General features: G+C 36.6%; 1 protein-coding gene across 7 annotated transcripts in view; it reads left to right on the top strand.

Moving 5' to 3' along the window:
- Positions 1-21,695, top strand: part of LOC142354699 (CLIP-associating protein 2-like) — a 214,256-nt gene that overhangs the window by 63,936 nt on the left and 128,625 nt on the right. For 5 of the 7 annotated variants that reach the window (XM_075407070.1, XM_075407069.1, XM_075407067.1 and 2 more), the window contains exons 9-12: positions 5,566-5,762; positions 11,949-12,111; positions 12,868-12,988; positions 13,584-13,708. In XM_075407070.1, coding sequence (XP_075263185.1) covers positions 5,566-5,762; positions 11,949-12,111; positions 12,868-12,988; positions 13,584-13,708 — 606 coding nt within the window. The remainder of the gene's footprint in view (positions 1-5,565; positions 5,763-11,948; positions 12,112-12,867; positions 12,989-13,583; positions 13,709-21,695) is intronic. The other 2 variants (XM_075407068.1, XM_075407064.1) reach the window with 1 other exon arrangement.

The raw sequence follows: 21,695 nt of genomic DNA, 5'->3' as shown, positions 1-21,695 counted from the left end.
GCATTACGTCTCACTAGTATGCAATTCACCGAAACTGTTTGAGACATACACAAACCTTGCACTCGCGCCCCAACCCGCGCTCGTTACCCCACCCTCCTCCTTGCTCACTTAACCCCTCCCGCACCCCAGTTGTTTTGTTGGCAAAAACTGAGACTTTTCGTTGTCAAAACGGGATAAGCAGGAAGAGCTCGGTTGTCAAGTCGCTTTTACTAGTCTCTAGGTATGCGATTAATCGAAACTTGAGTAGACATAAATTTATGGCATGTAGGGTGATTATTAATAGTTGGGTTCAGGTTCATTTTTTTCTAATGAACAACAAATTGGGCATGAAGCTGTTGCGTATTGTATCGGTGGACGCTGCTCGTAGTACTCATGGGTTTCTTGGAGTTTGCAGTGTTCGTCTATCGATGAGTTTTAGGTTTCAATATAGGATTTATTAAACACAAAGTTCGGTTCTGTCGTGATTTCTACAGCTTAGCTACGAAGAGTGCGTGAAAAGCATCTTTTATACTTTCCAATTGTGTCATTTGTCCTAGGAAGACGAAAACAATTAAATGTTAGAATTTAATTTCAGGAAGTTTTGTCCGACCTTCCAAGCAAATGCAATCTCGTTTTTCCGAGGGTAGCTACTATCTACAGCCGCGCTTCGTTTATGGTTAATATCTAAAATTCTGTTTTTATTTTCAATTGGTTTTTAATAGCCGCCTCACCATCTCAGCAGGCTATTATAGCGCTCCTATTTTTACAATAAGCCGAGCGTAGCTATATTGCGGTGCTCTTGGTTTTTTACAATTCAAAGAATTTGAATTGTATTGGGGCGCTGTCTTTTTTTTTAAGATCTGTTCACACATTTTCATGATTTTTGAAGTCAAATTGGAGTAGTGATTTTGGTCACGCCGAAACAGGAAATGGAGCGAAAAAGCGAGTGGTTTTGCGGCGTGAAATTTTTTCGCTCTAATTTTAAAGTAGAGTGAGAATATGGTGTTTGAACAAAAATTCCCTTTATCGGTAGTGATTTTTTGTTCACATGCGGCAATTTCACTTTGATTTTTACTGTTTTTTCGACTTTTTGGATAGGATTTTTTCTAAATGATTTTTCCAATCCATTCATAGTCCGTTCTAGGTCTAGTTTTCTGTTTAGTCAATGAAAATTCTTTGAATTGTACGTCAGGACTTGTCCTGCTATGTTTTTTTACTTCATCGATAAAAAAAATTTCGCTTTACCTTAGTTCACAGCTTGTTTAACATTATGCGTGAAATCTTTTTGACTTCTATAGGCTACTTCACTCTTCTTTGCTTTTAGACAGCAGTTGCCCAGCAAAGCAATTCAAAATGAACAGAGTCAGTATCAAAAAAGGAAATCAAAAAGAAACGGGATAAACCCATAAAGCCCAATTTTAGATGCCCGTTCCCCGAACTTTGTTCTTAGTTACCATCTCTAATGCTTATTGGTATTGATACGAGCCCCCTGTGTGGTCCCACTACCAGGTGTACGTTCAGCTCCAAAATGACATCAAAATAGTTCGCACTCTTAAATTGTTCGTACAAAAATCATTTTTTCACTAGTTTTTTTTCTCTTCTTCCAATCCCAATCTTGTTTATGAGAATCGACGGCGGCATATTTTCCGGCAATCTGCCGGGTAATCTACATTATTCTGAGTTTGCATCTTTGATTGCATCAGTAGACAACAGGCAAGCTCTTGTTCGCAGCTATTCTATGTGGGATTTGTTTTGTTTTTTTTCATGATTTTTGGTGGAAAATCCGGTTTTGATTTGGATCCTGATATTGAAGGTCTAAATGGCATAACTCCTCTTTTTGACACTATTGCAACTAAGTTTTGCAAGTTCAGAGTACCTTTTATTCACAGGTACTGCAAATTTGGGCTAGTTTTTTATTTCACAGTGATGACTGACGCTGTGACCGTACAATGAATGATCAAAGTCTTGGTTTACCAAATTCATTACTGTCTACTTGACAGCATTGTGGTGCACGTCTCCAAATATGCTGTACAGGGGGCGGGGGGGGGGGGGTTGTCATGCAAATATTTGTAACCGCGTATCACATTTCACTCGTGCGAATTAGACTTCGTTTTCTCGCTGCTAAAATGAATAATCCTGTTTTTAATTTGCGGGCCCTAATGTTATTTAAGTTACATAAATAAAAGATAGAACCCACAATTAAAATAAACGGAAGCCGCAAGTTAAGGTCATGCTGATTACAGAGACCAAAAATACTTCATCTTTTGGTACAATAGCTGTTTCTATAGAACACTTAAACCACTTAGATGAAATACATTTTGGGAAATGAAATTTAATTGGTCCGAATGTTAACCAATTTTTTGGTGCACAAGTTATTCGTCGCAAAGATTGAAGTGCAGTAGTTGCGTTCATGTAATCTTTTGAGGAACCAATAATTGAAGTGCGAGCGATCGCGATTTAGTTGGTTTAATAATGAATTTGATTAGACTTGAACCAATTCCTTGCATCTTGAGTCGATGTTAAAATAATCTGTGTTAACCAAATAAATTGTTGGTGTATGTCTTGTATCAGAAGACAATGAAGTTTGCAAATGAAGAACACAACCAAAGCAAGCTGCCTCTGTCTGTCAAAAAGTTGAGGCAAATTATGTCCCCAAATGCATGCAATTCATCTCGACTGCACCTGGGAACCCCCAAGTTGAAATTGTTCAAAAATAGTAATGCTGCCACTCCTGAAAAGAATTCGCCCAGTGGAGAAATGCATCCAAGGTACACTTATAACTAGTAGTTAGCAGTTATTACTAGTACAGGGGGTTTTGGCGCCGTTGGGTAAAGCTTGAAAATATTTCAGGTTTATTTTCACATGTTTAATTGTTTTAGTAAGTGATCATTAAATGGCGGTTTTTTTCTAGGAATAATTTTAATGATTTCGAAATAATGTAATAAAATATTTGGTTCTGAGTGTTTGTTATAGCTGCGAAGCTGTAAGCTGAGCGAAGCTATATTGCGGTGCTCTTGGTTTTTTACAATTCAAAGAATTTGAATTGTATTGAGGCGCTGTCTTTTTTTTAAGATCTGTTCACACATTTTCATGATTTTTGAAGTCAAATTGGAGTAGTGATTTTGGTCAGCGGGAAACAGGAAGTGGAGCGAAAAAGGGAGAGGTTTTGCGGCGTGAAATGTTTTCGCTCTAAATTTAAAGTAGAGTGAGAAAACGGTGTTTGAACAAAAATTTGCTAGTGAATTTTTGTTCACATGCGGCAATTTCACTTTGATTTTTAGTTTTTTCGATTTTTTGGATCGGATTTTTTTCTTAATGGTTTTCCCAATCCATTCATAGTCCGTTCTAGGTCTTGTTTTCTGTTTAGTCAATGAAAATTCTTTGAATTGTACGTCAGGACTTGTCCTGCTATGTTTTTTGTTTCGTCGTCTGACGCTCTTTTTTGTTTTACATTTGTTCACACAGCAAATCTGAAAAAGTCAAATTTTCTGAATGACTTATACCTCTCACTAACGGCATTTGCGCGCGTGACGTCATTTCTCACTCGCTTTAGTAAAAGTTTTTAGGTTATTTGCGTGACTAGATTTTGATCATACGTGACTTACCTCACTAAATAAAATGACTTTTGCACTTAAGTTTAATTTGAATTTATTTAAGGTCAAAGGAACTCCTATATGCAGTAAAGGTCCCTAATAAGAGGGTTCCGTGGAATGAATTTTAACAAGCTTTATTATTTTATCGCTGAATGTTTTTTTAGCCTAGTTTTTTGAGCAGCGTCGATTTTTTTTCAATTTAGATCTGTATCTGTTTCTATCTCTATTATATGGCACGCAGGTTTGTTTTCTCGCAGCTATTCGGGCAATCTGCCGGCTATGTTTTTTAAGATCTGTTCATACGTTTTCATGATTTTTGAAGTCAAATTGGAGTAGTGATTTTGGTCACGCCGAAACAGGAAGTGTAGCGAAGCAGCGAGTGGTTTTGCGGCGTGAAATTTTGTTGCTCTAAATTTAAAGTAGAGTGAGAAAACGGTGTTTGAACAAAAATTCGCTAGTGAATTTTTGTTCACATGCGGCAATTTCACTTTGATTTTTAGTTTTTTCGACTTTTTGGATAGGATTTTTTTCTAAATGATTTTTCCAATCCATTCATAGTCCGTTCTAGGTCTAGTTTTCTGTTTAGTCAATGAAAATTCTTTGAATTGTACGTCAGGACTTGTCCTGCTATGTTTTTTTTACTTCATCGATAAAAAAAATTTCGCTTTACCTTAGTTCACAGCTTGTTCAACATTATGCGTGAAATCTTTTTGACTTCTATAGGCTACTTCACTCTTCTTTGCTTTTAGACAGCAGTTGCCCAGCAAAGCAATTCAAAATGAACAGAGTCAGTATCAAAAAAGGAAATCAAAAAGAAACGGGATAAACCCATAAAGCCCAATTTTAGATGCCCGTTCCCCGAACTTTGTTCTTAGTTACCATCTCTAATGCTTATTGGTATTGATACTAGCCCCCTGTGTGGTCCCACTACGAAACAGGTGTACGTTCAGCTCCAAAATGACATCAAAATAGTTCGCACTCTTAAATTGTTCGTACAAAAATCATTTTTTCACTAGTTTTTTTTCTCTTCTTCCAATCCCAATCTTGTTTATGAGAATCGACGGCGGCATATTTTCCGGCAATCTGCCGGGTAATCTACATTATTCTGAGTTTGCATCAGTAGACAACAGGCAAGCTCTTGTTCGCAGCTATTCTATGTGGGATTTGTTTTGTTTTTTTTTCATGATTTTTGGTGGAAAATCCGGTTTTGATTTGGATCCTGATATTGAAGGTCTAAATGGCATAACTCCTCTTTTTGACACTATTGCAACTAAGTTTTGCAAGTGCAGAGTACCTTTTATTCACAGGTACTGCAAATTCGGGCTAGTTTTTTATTTCACAGTGATGACTGACGCTGTGACCGTACAATGAATGATCAAAGTCTTGGTTTACCAAATTCATTACTGTCTACTTGACAGCATTGTGGTGCACGTCTCCAAATATGCTGTACAGGGGGCGGGGGGGGGGGGGGGGGTTGTCATGCAAATATTTGTAACCGCGTATCACATTTCACTCGTGCGAATTAGACTTCGTTTTCTCGCTGCTAAAATGAATAATCCTGTTTTTAATTTGCGGGCCCTAATGTTATTTAAGTTACATAAATAAAAGATAGAACCCACAATTAAAATAAACGGAAGCCGCAAGTTAAGGTCATGCTGATTACATAGACCAAAAATACTTCATCTTTTGGTACAATAGCTGTTTCTATAGACCACTTAAACCACTTAGATGAAATACATTTTGGGAAATGAAATTTAATTGGTCCGAATGTTAACCAATTTTTTGGTGCACAAGTTATTCGTCGCAAAGATTGAAGTGCAGTAGTTGCGTTCATGTAATCTTTTGAGGAACCAATAATTGAAGTGCGAGCGATCGCGATTTAGTTGGTTTAATAATGAATTTGATTAGACTTGAACCAATTCCTTGCATCTTGAGTCGATGTTAAAATAATCTGTGTTAACCAAATAAATTGTTGGTGTATGTCTTGTATCAGAAGACAATAAAGTTTGCAAATGAAGAACGCAACCAAAGCAAGCTGCCTCTGTCTGTCAAAAAGTTGAGGCAAATTATGTCCCCAAATGCATGCAATTCACCTCGACTGCACCTGGGAACCCCCAAGTTGAAATTGTTCAAAAATAGTAATGCTGCCACTCCTGAAAAGAATTCGCCCAGTGGAGAAATGCATCCAAGGTACACTTATAACTAGTAGTTAGCAGTTATTACTAGTACAGGGGGTTTTGGCGCCGTTGGGTAAAGCTTTAAAATATTTCAGGTTTATTTTCACATGCTTAATAGTTTTGGTAAGTGATCATTAAATGGCGGTTTTTTTCTAGGAATAATTTTAATGATTTCGAAATAATGTAATAAAATATTTGGTTCTGAGTGTTTGTTATAGCTGCGAAGCTGTAAGCTGAGCGAAGCTATATTGCGGTGCTCTTGGTTTTTTACAATTCAAAGAATTTGAATTGTATTGAGGCGCTGTCTTTTTTTTAAGATCTGTTCACACATTTTCATGATTTTTGAAGTCAAATTGGAGTAGTGATTTTGGTCAGCGGGAAACAGGAAGTGGAGCGAAAAAGGGAGAGGTTTTGCGGCGTGAAATGTTTTCGCTCTAAATTTAAAGTAGAGTGAGAAAACGGTGTTTGAACAAAAATTTGCTAGTGAATTTTTGTTCACATGCGGCAATTTCACTTTGATTTTTAGTTTTTTCGATTTTTTGGATCGGATTTTTTTCTTAATGGTTTTCCCAATCCATTCATAGTCCGTTCTAGGTCTTGTTTTCTGTTTAGTCAATGAAAATTCTTTGAATTGTACGTCAGGACTTGTCCTGCTATGTTTTTTGTTTCGTCGTCTGACGCTCTTTTTTGTTTTTCATTTGTTCACACAGCAAATCTGAAAAAGTCAAATTTTCTGAATGACTTATACCTCTCACTAACGGCACTTGCGCGCGTGACGTCATTTCTCACTCGCTTTAGTAAAAGTTTTTAGGTTATTTGCGTGACTAGATTTTGATCATACGTGACTTACCTCACTAAATAAAATGACTTTTGCACTTAAGTTTAATTTGAATTTATTTAAGGTCAAAGGAACTCCTATATGCAGTAAAGGTCCCTAATAAGAGGGTTCCGTGGAATGAATTTTAACAAGCTTTATTATTTTATCGCTGAATGTTTTTTTAGCCTAGTTTTTTGAGCAGCGTCGATTTTTTTTTCAATTTAGATCTGTATCTGTTTCTATCTCTATTATATGGCACGCAGGTTTGTTTTCTCGCAGCTATTCGGGCAATCTGCCGGCTATGTTTTTTAAGATCTGTTCATACGTTTTCATGATTTTTGAAGTCAAATTGGAGTAGTGATTTTGGTCACGCCGAAACAGGAAGTGTAGCGAAGCAGCGAGTGGTTTTGCGGCGTGAAATTTTGTTGCTCTAAATTTAAAGTAGAGTGAGAAAACGGTGTTTGAACAAAAATTCGCGAGTGGTTTTTTGTTCACATGCGGCAATTTCACTTTGATTTTTACTGTTTTTTCGATTTTTTGGATCGGATTTTTTCTAAATGGTTTTCCCAATCCATTCATAGTCCGTTCAGGGTCTAGTTTTCTGTTTAGTCAATAAAAATTGTGCGTCAGGACTTGTCCTGCTAAGTTTTTTGTTTCGTCGTCTGACGCTCTTTTTTGTTTTACATTTGTTCACACAGCAAATCTGAAAAAGTCAAATTTTTTGAATGACTTATTCCTCTCACTAACGGCATTTGCGCGCGTGACGTCATTTCTCACTCGCTTTAGTAAAAGTTTTTAGGTTATTTGCGTGATTAGATTTTGATCATACGTGACTTACCTCACTCAATGAAATGACTTTTGCACTTTTAAACTAAAGTTTAGTTTGAATTTGTTTAAGGTCAAAGGAACTCCTTTGTGCAGTAAAAGTCCCTAATAAGAGGCTTCTGCGGAATGAATATTAACAATCTTTGTTAATTTATCGCTGAATGTTTTTTACCTAGTTTTTTAAGCGGCGTTGATTTTTTTTCACTTTAGATTTGGTATCTGTTTCTATCTCTATTATATGGCACGGAGGTCTTCTCTCTCGCAGCTATTCGGGCAATCTGCCGGCTATGTTCAAAATTGCTCCCGTTCCCTATTATAAGCAGCCTGAAAGCAATTGCCGGCCGATTAGTTGTAGAAGTGAACTGAAAAGTGTGCTGAATATCAATTGAAACCCGTCTGTTTACCTCATCTTCTCAGCACGCTGTTACTGCAACCCTTTTTTTACAGTTCAAAGAATTTGAATTGTTTTGGGTCGCTGCCTTTTTTTTTAAGATCTGTTCATATATTTTCATGATTTTTGAAGTCAAATTGGAGTAGTGATTTTGGTCAGCGGGAAACAGGAAGTGGAGCGAAAAAGGGAGAGGTTTTGCGGCGTGAAATGTTTTCGCTCTAAATTTAAAGTAGAGTGAGAAAACGGTGTTTGAACAAAAATTTGCTAGTGAATTTTTGTTCACATGCGGCAATTTCACTTTGATTTTTAGTTTTTTCGATTTTTTGGATCGGATTTTTTTCTTAATGGTTTTCCCAATCCATTCATAGTCCGTTCTAGGTCTTGTTTTCTGTTTAGTCAATGAAAATTCTTTGAATTGTACGTCAGGACTTGTCCTGCTATGTTTTTTGTTTCGTCGTCTGACGCTCTTTTTTGTTTTACATTTGTTCACACAGCAAATCTGAAAAAGTCAAATTTTTTGAATGACTTCTTCTCACTAACGGCATTTGCGCGCGTGACGTCATTTCTCACTCGCTTTAGTAAAAGTTTTTAGGTTATTTGCGTGATTAGATTTTGATCATACGTGACTTACCTCACTCAATGAAATGACTTTTGCACTTTTAAACTTAAGTTTAGTTTGAATTTGTTTAAGGTCAAAGGAACTCCTTTGTGCAGTAAAAGTCCCTAATAAGAGGCTTCTGCGGAATGAATATTAACAATCTTTGTTAATTTATCGCTGAATGTTTTTTACCTAGTTTTTTAAGCGGCGTTGATTTTTTTTCACTTTAGATTTGGTATCTGTTTCTATCTCTATTATATGGCACGGAGGTCTTCTCTCTCGCAGCTATTCGGGCAATCTGCCGGCTATGTTCAAAATTGCTCCCGTTCCCTATTATAAGCAGCCTGAAAGCAATTGCCGGCCGATTAGTTGTAGAAGTGAACTGAAAAGTGTGCTGAATATCAATTGAAACCCGTCTGTTTACCTCATCTTCTCAGCACGCTGTTACTGCAACCCTTTTTTTACAATTCAAAGAATTTGAATTGTATTGGGGCGCTGTCTTTTTTTAAAGATCTGTTCACACATTTTCATGATTTTTGAAGTCAAATTGGAGTGGTGATTTTGGTCAAGCCGAAACAGGAAATGGAGCGAAAATGGGAGTGGTTTTGCGGCGTGAAATGTTTTTGCTCTTAACTTAAAGTAGAGTGAGAAAACGGTGTTTGAACAAAAATTCGCTTTCTCGCTAGTGGCTTTTTGTTCACATGCGGCAATTTCGCTTTGGTTTTTTCTGTGTTTTCGATTTTTTGGATCGGATTTTTTTCTAAATGGTTTTCCCAATCCATTCATAGTCCTTTCTAGGTCTTGTTTTCTGTTTAGTCAATGAAAATTCTTTGAATTGTACGTCAGGACTTGTCCTGCTCTGTTTTTTTTTGTTTCGTCGTCTGACGCTCTTTTTTCGTTTTACATTTGTTCACACAGCAAAGCTGAGAAAGTCAAATTTTCTGAATGACTTATTCCTCTCACTAACGGCATTTGCGCGCGTGACGTCATTTCTCACTCGCTTTAATGAAAGTTTTTAGGTTATTTGCGTGATTAGATTGTGATCATACGTGACTTACCTCACTAAAATGACTTTTGCACTTAAGTTTAATTTGAATTTATTTAAGGTCAAAGGAACTCCTATGTGCAGTAAAGGTCCCTAATAAGAGGGTTCTGTGGAATGAATTTTAACAAGCTTTAATAATTTATCGCTGAATGTTTTTTAGCCTAGTTTTTTGAGCAGCGTCGATTTTTTTTTCAATTTAGATCTGTATCTGTTTCTATCTCTATTATATGGCACGCAGGTCTCTCTCTCTCAGCTATTCGGGCAATCTGCCGGCTATGTTCAAAATTGCTCTCGTTCCCTATTATAAGCAGCCTAAAAGCAATTGCCGGCCGATTAGTTGTAGAACTGAACTGAAATAGGTGCTGAATATCAATTGAAACCCGTCTGTTTACCTCATCTTCTCAGCACGCTGTTACTGCAACCCTTTTTTTACAGTTCAAAGAATTTGAATTGTTTTGGGTCGCTGCCTTTTTTTTAAGATCTGTTCACATATTTTCATGATTTTTGAAGGAAGTGGAGCGAAGCAGCGAGTGGTTTTGCGGCGTGAAATTTTTTAGCTCTAAATTTAAAGTAGAGTGAGAAAACGGTGTTTGAACAAGAATTCGCTAGTGGTTTTTTGTTCACATGCGGCAATTTCACTTTGATTTCTACTGTTTTTTTCGATTTTTTGGATCGGATTTTTTCTAAATGGTCTTCCCAATCCATTCATAGTCCGTTCAGGGTCTAGTTTTCTGTTTAGTCAATAAAAATTCTTTGAATTGTGCGTCAGGACTTGTCCTGCTAGGTTTTTTGTTTCGTCGTCTGACGCTCTTTTTTCGTTCTACATTTGTTCACACAGCAAAGCTGAAAAAGTCAAATTTTTTGAATGACTTCTTCTCACTAACGGCATTTGCGCGCGTGACGTCATTTCTCACTCGCTTTAGTAAAAGTTTTTAGGTTATTTGCGTGATTAGATTTCGATCATACGTGACTTACCTCACTCAATGAAATGACTTTTGCACTTTAAAACTTACGTTTAGTTTGAATTTGTTTAAGGTCAAAGGAACTCCTTTGTGCAGTAAAAGTCCCTAATAAGAGGCTTCTGCGGAATGAATTTTAACAAGCTTTGTTAATTTATCGCTGAAGGTTTTTGCCTAGTTTTTTGAGCGGCGTTGATTTTTTTTTCAATTTAGATTTGTATCTGTTTCTATCTCTATTATATGGCACGCAGGTCTTCTCTCTCGCAGCTATTCCGGCAATCTGCCGGCTATGTTCAAAATTGCTCTCGTTCCCTATTATAGGAGCCTGAAAGCAATTGCCGGCCGATTAGTAGTAGAAGTGAACTGACAAGTGTGCTGAATATCAATTGAAACCCGTCTGTTTACCTCATCTTCTCAGCACGCTGTTACTGCAACCCTTTTTTTACATTTCAAAGAATTTGAATTGTTTTTGGGTCGCTGCCTTTTTTTTTAAGATCTGTTCACATATTTTCATGATTTTTGAATTCAAGTGGGATTAGTGATTGCATCATGCCAAGAAAGTTTCTCTGTCGAATTTTCAAATAGAGTGAGAAAATGGCGTTTGAACAAAAATTCGCTCTCTATTGTGAGTTTTTTTTTGTTCACGTTTGGTAGTTTTTCTTTGTGTTTTCGATTTATATGTTCAATTTTTTAGCATTTATGATCGATGAATCATTGTCCGCTCATTCTGCTCAAAGTGCTTTTAAACAGCAGTTGCTCAGGAAAGCAATCTAAAATGAACAGAACCAGTATCAAAACATGGCATCACAAATAGAGATGGGATTAAGCCCAATCTTAGATGACCGCTACCTGAAATTTGTTCTTTCAAGTTACAGTTAACATCTCTAATGCTTATTGGTATTGATACCCGACTTGTCCTGCTATGTTTTTTTGTTTCGTCGTCTGACGCTCTTTTTCGTTTTACATTTGTTCACACAGCAAAGCTGAAAAAGTCAAATTTTCTGAATGACTTATTCCTCTCACTAACGGCATTTGCGCGCGTGACGTCATTTCTCACTCGCTTTAACGAAAGTTTTTAGGTTATTTGCGTGATTAGATTTTGATCATACGTGACTTTTGCAGGCTATCCGGCAATCTGCAGGCTATGTTATTAATCAATCCGATGAGACTCATTTCTAAGTACATTTCATGGAGTACAAATTTTTTTTAGTCAAATATTGAGCAAAGAATGTTGAAACCATTCACCATTGTCCTTGTTTAATTTAATATCAAATGGATATCGGAAAAAATATGACAATTTTAATATCAAATGGATATCGGAAAAATTGTTTCATTACAAAATTTTTTCAAAGAAAACTTATTTTAATCAACATTCAATATTAAAATTTTCACTGACCACGTGATTTTTTAAACAGACATTTTTAAGAGCTTGAAAGAACAGAAGGTAAACCTTTTCACTGTCAATAGTGATTGAAATACACTAAAACATATTTTGATTTGATTCCATCGGTTTTTTCATACGGGCGCATAGGGTTAGTGGTGCCAAAACCCTCGTGAGTTACAGAGGAAAGAAAAAGCGACGAAGTAACAGTAGTGGAAGATCCCTATCCTTTCATCACACTCCGAGGTCCAACGGGGATACTCCCACGCCTAGAGCAGCCCAAGTGGCGTCACCAGGGAATAGCAGTCGTTGCATGAACTACGTGGAGCTTAATGCGGCCAAATTGGTGTCAATATCTAAATCTATCTTCTATTATCTTTACGTGAATCTATAAACTTGTCCCCTTTTCTGTTAAATGTCGCATCTGTTAAGTTTCTTATGGTTTGAATTTTGCCATTCCGGACTTTCTGGAATTAAAATCTCAAAATTAAGAAGCCTTGAGATCGAAAATTTTAGATGCTTGCTATAACATTACTTAGAGGTGTTTGCTTCAAAAGGAGTATGCGAGGATTTTTGGCGACCGAAATTGATTTAATTGTTGAAAGAAAAATGTGGCGCTTTATCTTTCTGTCAGTAACCCGGTGAAAAAAAAAAACAAAAACCGCGCACCCCAAACCCCACCTCCCATCTCAGAATCGAAGGGAATAATCTACATAATGAGAAACTTTCAGTTGCAGTCTTTCTAAGCTGGGCACTAGAACTATATTATGAGAAAAGCCCTTTTTGAAAAATATCTTAAACGCAAAGTTAGACTGACTTAAGACAGCTGAGACAATTTGATAACATCAATCTTAGACTTTTGCTTCTAAAGTTATGAAGTTTGAGTTGAATGTCTGCTTGAGCTTATCTCAGGGCGCGATCTTGAGTTCAATTTTAGTTAAGTCAATTTGGGTAGCAGTTGCATAAAACTAGCAGCATCACATATATAATTGACTGACCTTTGTTAAACAACATTGTGGTTGTAATTACATCAAATCTGTGACGTTGCTCTGAAATGATTGTTTATGATGATTGTGGTTTGACAAGATGGCGTTGTTTTCAGTCCTCGACGCTGGCGAGAGTGAACGGGGCTGTGAAGAGTGCTTCTAATACTGCTACTACGTCATCAAGACCAGCCGGGGGAGGAGCTGTGAACAGATCCAATTCAGTCTCATCAGCTTCAGGTAACAAGAACCCCCCCCCCAACTGGAATCTGACCTCCCTCACACTGGAAACAAAAATGTTTTTCGATATAAGACTGTCTGAAAAAACTGATGTTGATATAGGCATAATTTCAGTGTGACATAGCGGTTTGAGATAAGATTTAAATAAAGATGCGTTTTAAATGGTTAGAAGCCGAGTATTGCTTTTTTTGCTGTGGTTGTGTTCTTCTGTTTGCTAAATTGATCATATAACTGGTCCATAGATCAGGTTACTGATCCGTGGGATATTTTAGATTATATCAGTTTCTTTGTTTTCCATATATTTAAAAGTTCAATCACGTGTTTAGTTTTAAAACTCGTACCAACGATTCCAAATATTCTCTCCTCTTTTGTTCATTTTGCAAATTGTTGCAGGAGATCAGTTCTTGTCGTTCGAGATCAATTCTTCCGACGTTCTTCGGTTTATGTTTGCTAAGTTGATGATGATATAAAATTATTTCAGCTTTCTTTGTTTTCCTTATATTTGCAAGTACAATTTTGTTTAACCTTACACTTATGCAAATATTTTCTTAAGTTTAATCTCTCCTGTTTTGGTTAATTTTGTCTATTATTCCAGGAAAGACACTGGCTGCGCGCAAAGCGTCAACATCCGGAGGAGGTTTACCCTCTGGAGCGTCAAATGCAGGTGGAATAGGCACTTCTGAATTCCAGAAGACATTCGACGAAATAAAACCTGTGACAGTTAGTATCGCCTTTACCATAATTTGTTGTCTATTTTTCATCACGTTCATTATTAATAGCCGACCTCATCTTCTCAGCCGGCTATTATTGCGCTCCTATTTTTACGACTCGAAGAGGAGTATTGGAGAAGTCCTTTTTATAGCTGCGAAGCTGTAAGCTGAGCGTAGCTATATTGCGGTGCTCTTGGTTTTTTTTGTTTCGTCGTCTGACGCTTCATTTTCGTTTTACATTTGTTCTAGAACATTCTGTCTCGTCACTGCTTAAATGGCTTTTTCGCGCTTGATTTCACGCTTTCTGCGTGACCTAAATTGTGGTTATTCAGAAACAGAATCTGTTCCTAAAACAAATTTGATTGTAAGAAAACAGATTGTATGGTCCGACAGCCGAGTGGGTAAGGCGACGGGCTGTTAATCCGGAGATCGACGGTTCGAGACGCGACAGGGAAACTTTTTTGCACCCAAAAACAACCTTTGAAATAAACTTGTAAGTTTTATAGGCGGCGGCGATAACTATTATCAACTCACTTCTGTATCTTTTTCCATCTGTATTTTACGGCACGCAAGTCAATTTCGCAGCTATTCCGGTAATCTGCCGGCTATGTTTTTTAAATCAATTTTATTGGAGTGATTTTTGAAGCGGGAAATGAAACGCGTGAAAAAATTTGGAGTGATTTTGGGGCTGAACAAAAGCTGAGAGCGGAGCGAAAAGAGTGGTTTTTGTTCGTACCGCTGTTTTTCAGAGAGCGAGAAATTGATGTGTGAAAAAAATTTTCTCTAAGCGAGCGAAATTTTTTTGTTCACGTGCGGCTTTAAAAGCAGTTTTTTTTGCAACTTTTGATGGTTATGAGGTTTTATTATGATATTGTATTAGTTTTAGGCTTGTTTTGATAGGAATGAAGGTTTCTAGTAGTTAATTCTGAGTTTAATGCTAATTTGGAGGTATTTGATCAGTTTTGCTGATTTTTAGACAAAATTTAATGATTTTTTGCCTGTTTTTTTATGTATTAATGCTTTAAGTGGGATTTGAATGGAAGCTTGTTACTTAGGGCTTATTCAGCTAACTGTTGACTAAAGTTTTATTGGTGTAAATCATTCTTTTCGGAAAATTGACAGAAAAATTGAGAATTTTTAAACCATTTTTCTAATTTTTTTTGCAGTTTTTTTTTCTTGGTCTTAGACAAGTTTATTAGCCTATTATGACTTGCCCATTGTTTTTCGAGCTTTCCATTGTTTTGCGAGCTTTCCATTGCCCTAATTGGAAAGGAATTTCACTCGGCTTTATGTTTCCTTGTACTATTAAAAAAAAACTCAAGTTAAAAAAAAACTTAAGTTTTTATAGTTTTTTGTTCAATTTGTTTTTGAATGCCGTTTCTATTCTTCCTTAATTTTTTTTGGCATTTATGGAGGTTCAGGGTTCAGAATAGTTGTTCAGTTGTTTAGTCATAAGGATGGGCAATTTTCTCCTTCGAGTCGTTTCCGGAATTCTTCCGGCTATTTTTTTTATTTCGTCGAACTTTTTTTCGCTTTACCATTTTGCCGCTTTTTCGACATTTTGCGTGAAATCTTTTTGACTTCTGTAGGCTAGTTTCTCTCTTCTCTCATTCTGCAAAAAGTGAATTTGAACATCAGTTGCTCAGCAAACCAATTCAAAATAAACAGAGTCAGTATAAAAATTGAAGTCAGAAATAGAAACGGGATAAACCCATAAAGCCCAATTTTAGATGCCGCTATTTGAACGGCATTCCTATAAGTCTTAGTTACAATCTCTTATGCTTATTGGTGTTGTTAGTAGCCCCTGTAGCTTCTCTCTACGAAACAGAAGTATGTTCAACATCGAAATGCCATCAAAATAAATCGGACTTAAAAAATTTTTTTGTACAAAAATCTTTTTTTTCAATATCTTCTATTCGTTCAATCCCAATCATGCTTATTGGAATCAACGGCGGCTATTTTCCGGCAATCTGCCGGGTATATTTTTAAATTTGAAAATTGCGCTCGAAAGGAGTTTCTAGTTATCATTTGAGACTTGCTGGTCTTCAGTATGAACCTAATAGTAGTAGAAGCTGACTAGAACCTCAACGGGGGGGACACTATGTATTAAGATAGGGAATGCAGAAATTGTCCCCCTAGGGGGACACTTAGGGGGACATTTAATGCAATTCGCACTAAATGTCCCCCTAAGCGTCCCCCTAGGGGGACAATTTCTGCATTCCCTATCTTAATACATAGTGTCCCCCCCCCGTTGAGGTTCTGCTCAGCTCCGAATTTTTTTAATGAAAAATTCTTCTATTTTACCTTTTGGCTGATTATAACTCTGTCCAATTTGTTTACAAGCATGACCCAGTTTTTGTTACGACTAATTGTTCGCGCCGGTGTGTGTGTTTGTTTGTTTAGAACAAGATACAAATTTGCACTGTCAATGCTAGCATTGCTAATAGATGTTTGCGAATGATAAAAGTATAGAGAAACAAATTTTCAATTTGAAAATTTTCACATAAGGGGTGTCGTCACTTTTGATTTTTCAAAAACCAGCTTTCATCTTTAGGAGTCGGCTATTATAGCACTCCTAATTTTGTTTTTTACTTCGTAGAACTAGTACATTTTCGCATTACCTTAGTTCGCAACTTGTTCAACATTTTGCGTGAAATGTTTGACTTCTTTAGGGAGGGTAGTTTCGCTCTTCACTCATTCGGCTCGAAATGCTTTTAGACAACAGTTGCTCAACAAGGAATTCAAAATGAACACAGTCAGAACAAGAAATCGAAGTCAGAAAAGAAACGGGATAAACCCGTAAAGCTCAATTTTAGATGTCCGCCTCTTGAACTATGTTCTTATAAGTTATAGTTGACATCTCTAATGATCATTGTTATTAATGATAGCCCTGTAGCTTCTCACTGTGAAAAAAGGAGTATGTTCAACTACGAAATGACATAATATATCACACTTAGTAAATCAAATTTAATAATGTTTTTGTTTAAAAATCTTTTTTTTTTCATTCTTTCAATCCGAATCTTGGTATCGGTAATCAATTGCTGCTATTTACAGTAACGGCGGCTCTAATAGTCTGATAATCAAAAGTCACATGTATACATTTAAGGATGAAAAATTTGGAGCAAAAAGACATTAAGCTCATTCAAGAAAAAAAAATCGCCATGACGTTATTTGTTTATAATCAATTAAAACATAGTACAACAAAAAAAATTATGGTTAAACAATGAAATGTCTTTATGATACGAATCAGTTGAACTCTATAATTATTATTGTCAAGAATGTGAAAAATCAATCCGACTAAACATTTGTTTTACAAATATTTTATTCCTTTAATGAATTTTAATGCTGTGTTCAGTGACGAAATCTTCGGCTGATAATTTAACCAATGAGATTTGAAAGCGTTTTTTTACAACGTGATGACTCAGACTTCTCGGTTGCCTCCTTAACTATAGTATATGAGGTCGCTTATAACCTATCTTTATACATGTAGTCGGCCGATCCTAATCTTAATACATGTACTTGCTAACATTAAAGTTAGAAAAAATTGTTTTTGCGATTAGTTAAATTTACAGTAACTAACCCTTTTTCCGTAATCTTTGTAATAGAAAGTTGAACCTTTGCATAGTTATAGCGAGGTTAAAGGGCTACAAATTGTTGGAAATAGATTTTCTAATTTCGATTTGCGGTTAGAGTTATTAACAAAAACTCAATAAAATTTGATTATTTTGACTTAGAATTCTTTTATCTTTTTAAGTGAAGTAAATCAGTTAAGTCAGCGAAGCTGAACGATTAATTACAGAGAGCCAAGTAATGCAACGGTAATGTTGAGTTCACTGACGAAATCTTCGGCTGATAATTTAACCAATGAGATTTGAAAACGTTTGTTGCAACATGATAACTCAATCTCCTCGGGTCCTTCCTTAACTATAGTATATGATGTCGGCTATAACCTATCTTTATACATGTAGTCGGCCAAACCTAATCTTAATAGATCTAGCAAGTTATACCTAATCATAACACATGTAGGTGGTTATATATAATCTTAATACATATACTCCGCTATTCTCTATCTCTGTACATGTAGTCAGCTCTCATAATTACAAACTTACATAATACTTACACGCTCCAGCCCTGTTGAAAAAGGAAACAAGTTAGTGTGTAGGTGTGTACACATTTGCGATCATGCACATGTATATTCTTGAATGCGTAATTACAGACAACAAAGTTAAAATGTCTAACCTGCATGTGGCTGTTTAAATTAAAAAATGATTGACTCGAGGATGGAGTGAGCAGAGAAAGAAAAGATCGTGTTCAAACATGTTTAGTGTGAGAAATACTTTAGAGTTTGAGGAACAAAACAAACCAATCAGAATAGAGGTTTTAGTTCAAGTTGACAGCCAATCATTTTTGAATAAATAAAACTTTCTAGCTGCAAGACCATGCGTTCAGTATACACTTAGTAATGAATACAATTGGAATAGAAGACATAAAGCTGATTCACGAAAAAACTGTATCACTGAGAGGTAATCAAAATTTTAGTCTCATATCACATCGTCAGTTATATTTTGTTGCAGCCTGCGCATTGTTAGATCCGGAAATTGACGGAGAAATAGCACTTAAATTCAGACCCTATGGTGGTTTAATAGGAGTTGATAATTCACGACTAGATCCTTTACTGAAATATAGCAAAGTTTTACGACTTCATGCAGCCTTACACGATGCAGCTGGATTCGTAAAAGATTGTAGGAACAAAGGTCCTTGATATGTATACGCTTTCCGTTATTCACCAATAAATAATTGTCTTTTTGGACATTTGACAGGAATACTGTTTGTGCTATCAGTGAAAATTTTCCATTCTCAATTATTCTGTGAGCTGGAATGCTAAAGAATTTTGGAAGCAAGTCCGCAAATATTGTTGTTCTCGATCTCGAAGGTTTCAAACTGAAGTCAATTGGATTCATTGTCAAAGAACTCAGCTTGTGTTGCAGTTATTACGATACAATATTTTTCAAACCTCCAGTTAGCTTTGCAGAATTACCGGCACACGATCAACAAACTGTTATTTGCTTGACACACAACCTGCACTGCCTCGATTGGGACGACGGCGATACACCTTACAGTGACCTGAAAGTAGTTTGCTTAAGTTTCAGTTTCCAATTTACCCGGAAATTTTTTTTTGCAAAAGGCACCGAAAAGTGAGGTCCTCAGCAGGTTGTTACAGAAAAAAGTTTACAATCTAGAAGATTTAAATTGTCTCCGCATTTCAGAAATACTTCCAGAGGAAACAGTTGCTTCTTGCAGTCTACATTCCAATAATTTTACAGCAAACTGTCAAGTATTCAATCATTGTGCAGAACGTAAAACCAGAATATTTTCACAGTGGAGAGAAGAGACGGCAACACTGACCACCTATCTGTCAGACAATTTGCAGATATTTTCTTGCTTGAATCCTCTTGACTGTCAGCCGATAGTAATATTCAACAGAGTTCAAGATCCCTGTGTACCAATACAGAACAATTATTCAGTTGATCAACAGAAGCGAGAAAATTTTTTCAACAGCATACCCGGCGTTGCACAACAAACCCGCTACAACCCGCTGTATAGCACAGCAGCAAAACGTTACTTCGCAACAATTACGCTATCTCCGGAACTCTACAGCTTCAGGGCTTTCCTCCCTGTGATTGATAACTTTATCATTTCCAATTGTATGTGGAAAATAAACAGAGAGCTCGCGAACAGCAGAATCAATTTAATTATGGCTACAAACAAAACAACCGAGAAGCCGCCGCTGCCACCAAAAGAGCAGGGAATCCCTCGTTGGAAACAATGGGCGGACAGAAAAGTTCCTCCCTTTAGGTTGAAAAAATTACTACCGGAACGTGAGCTACTCTGAAAGAGATGCCAAATAAGTTGCGAGTTTATGTCTTGGAGCATCCCGAAGTTGAGAAAGTCTTCAGTCAACCATCGGATAAAGAAAATGACTCATCCACTGTTTGTTATAAACTAGAAATAAAAAGTCTCATAAAAGGTTTCAATTTGTTTGAATTCTGGTATATGAAACAATCGACCTAAACACCACTCATAAAAGGTTACAAAATGCATGCTGAAGAGTTTGTGTTAATACCTAAGCAGATGTATACCAGAGAACAACCTCATATATCTCAATTACTCAGCAACAAAGATGTTCACAACCCAGCCAAGCAGATATCGCTTCTCCAAAGAAACAAGTCACCATCAGCTCCCCCTGCCTCGAAACAGGATACAGAGCAACAAACTGACGCTTCAGTGGACGATAGAAGTGCAATAAAAGAGTCTATGGAAAAATCATTTTTGACAGACAACACATCAGCTATCAGACAAGGAGGGTTGAATGATATTAAAATCTTGAAAGGGATAAAATTTGAAAGAGCGAATAAAATACTGGAGATAATAGAGGAATCCGATTCTGTGTCTTGGGACTCATCAAAAAGATTGCTTATCAGAGGTTCAAATATGGACGTTCTTGCTGCTACATTTCTCAATCTACCGCAAACCACGTGTAAACTATCTTTCGAACGTTTCAGTATATTAGCACTTCTCGATATTGGTTCACATTTGACTCGTAACGCCAAAAAGTTTCTAAATTTAGCATCTGAAGGGAAACTGCAATTTTTGGAATATGAGTCAGACAAGGAAGTTGCTTCAAAATCCCACAGAAAAAAAGCAAAAGCTTCTGACAAGGACGAGGGAAGCTTTGAAGAAGCAGAAGAAGAAATCAAACCAACCAGCCTCTGGGAAAATTACTTCCTACCAAGTTAAACAGTTAGACAAGTTGTACACTAAAGGCAGTGCTGCATTTGGTAGTATTGTTAATTTAAAGAAGGCTAGTGGCTATACCAGAGGTAAAATTGTTCGCTATCTTCAGTCAAAAGCCCCTACACGAAATACAGACAATTCAGGAAAAGTTTCCCCCGACTGAAAGCTATTACATACAGAATAAACCAAATCTGGTCGGTTGATGTTGCGTATATGGATAAAGTTGCCCCACACAACAATGGCGTAAATTATTTATTAGTGGCTGTGGATGTTTTACCGCGTTACTTACGAGTTCAACCAATGAAGGCTTTATATTCAAAAGATGCTGTTGAAGCATTCAAAATGATCAAGAAAAAACAGCCGGAAAAAGTATGGACAGACAATGGATCAGAGTTCAAAGGAGATTTCAAAAAATTTTGTGAAAAGAAGGGAATTCATTTATACACAACAGAAAACGAAACCAAGTCAGCATTTGCGGAGAGGAACATTCCATCGCTTAAAAACATTATTTACAAATATTTGGAGGATAATGGACTTGAACGTATATTAAAGATTTGCCCTAGTTTGTAAATACAATAAACAGTCGTGTTAACCGGGTTACCCAATTAGCACCTAATAAAGTGTTCAAAAAACATGAACCATTTTTAATATCACTAGCAATCGACACAAAAAAGTACAAACCAAAATACAAAGAAGGAGACCTTGTTCGGATTGCAAAGCCGGACGAAAAATTCAGAAAAGGTTATAAACAAAATTACACAAACGAAGTTTTAACGATATTCAAAATTGCAACTGTGAGTCCACCAACGTACAATCTTATAGATGCAGATAACGTTATAATTCAAGGTAAATTTTATGAACCGGAATTAGTCCAAGTAAACGTGTTAGACGAATAAAATGAATGCCGCTAAAGAATTCACAATCGACTTAATATCCAACGCATCAATGGAAATTTTCAGTGAAAACAATGGCAAAATTTCGTAACCAGTTTGCTCAACCACTTATGTTGGAAGGAGAATGGCAAGTAGCTTTATCTTCGATATCCTGCCCATCAATTATTAACAACGTCAATTCAAACGGTTGGTCGTTTATGTAAACTCGGGAGCCGAACTCGATGCCCCAAATAATCGAAGTGGACACCTTAGAAAAGTTCGCAAAGGCATTTACACTAGCTTGGATCAACTCATGAATGAACTTAGGCG

The sequence above is a fragment of the Convolutriloba macropyga genome, chromosome 15 (assembly GCF_964194025.1).
Source record: "Convolutriloba macropyga chromosome 15, txConMacr16.3, whole genome shotgun sequence".
NCBI lineage: Eukaryota > Metazoa > Xenacoelomorpha > Acoela > Convolutidae > Convolutriloba > Convolutriloba macropyga.
Note: the sequence above shows the minus strand (reverse complement) of the source record. Positions and strands in the feature narration are given on the sequence as shown.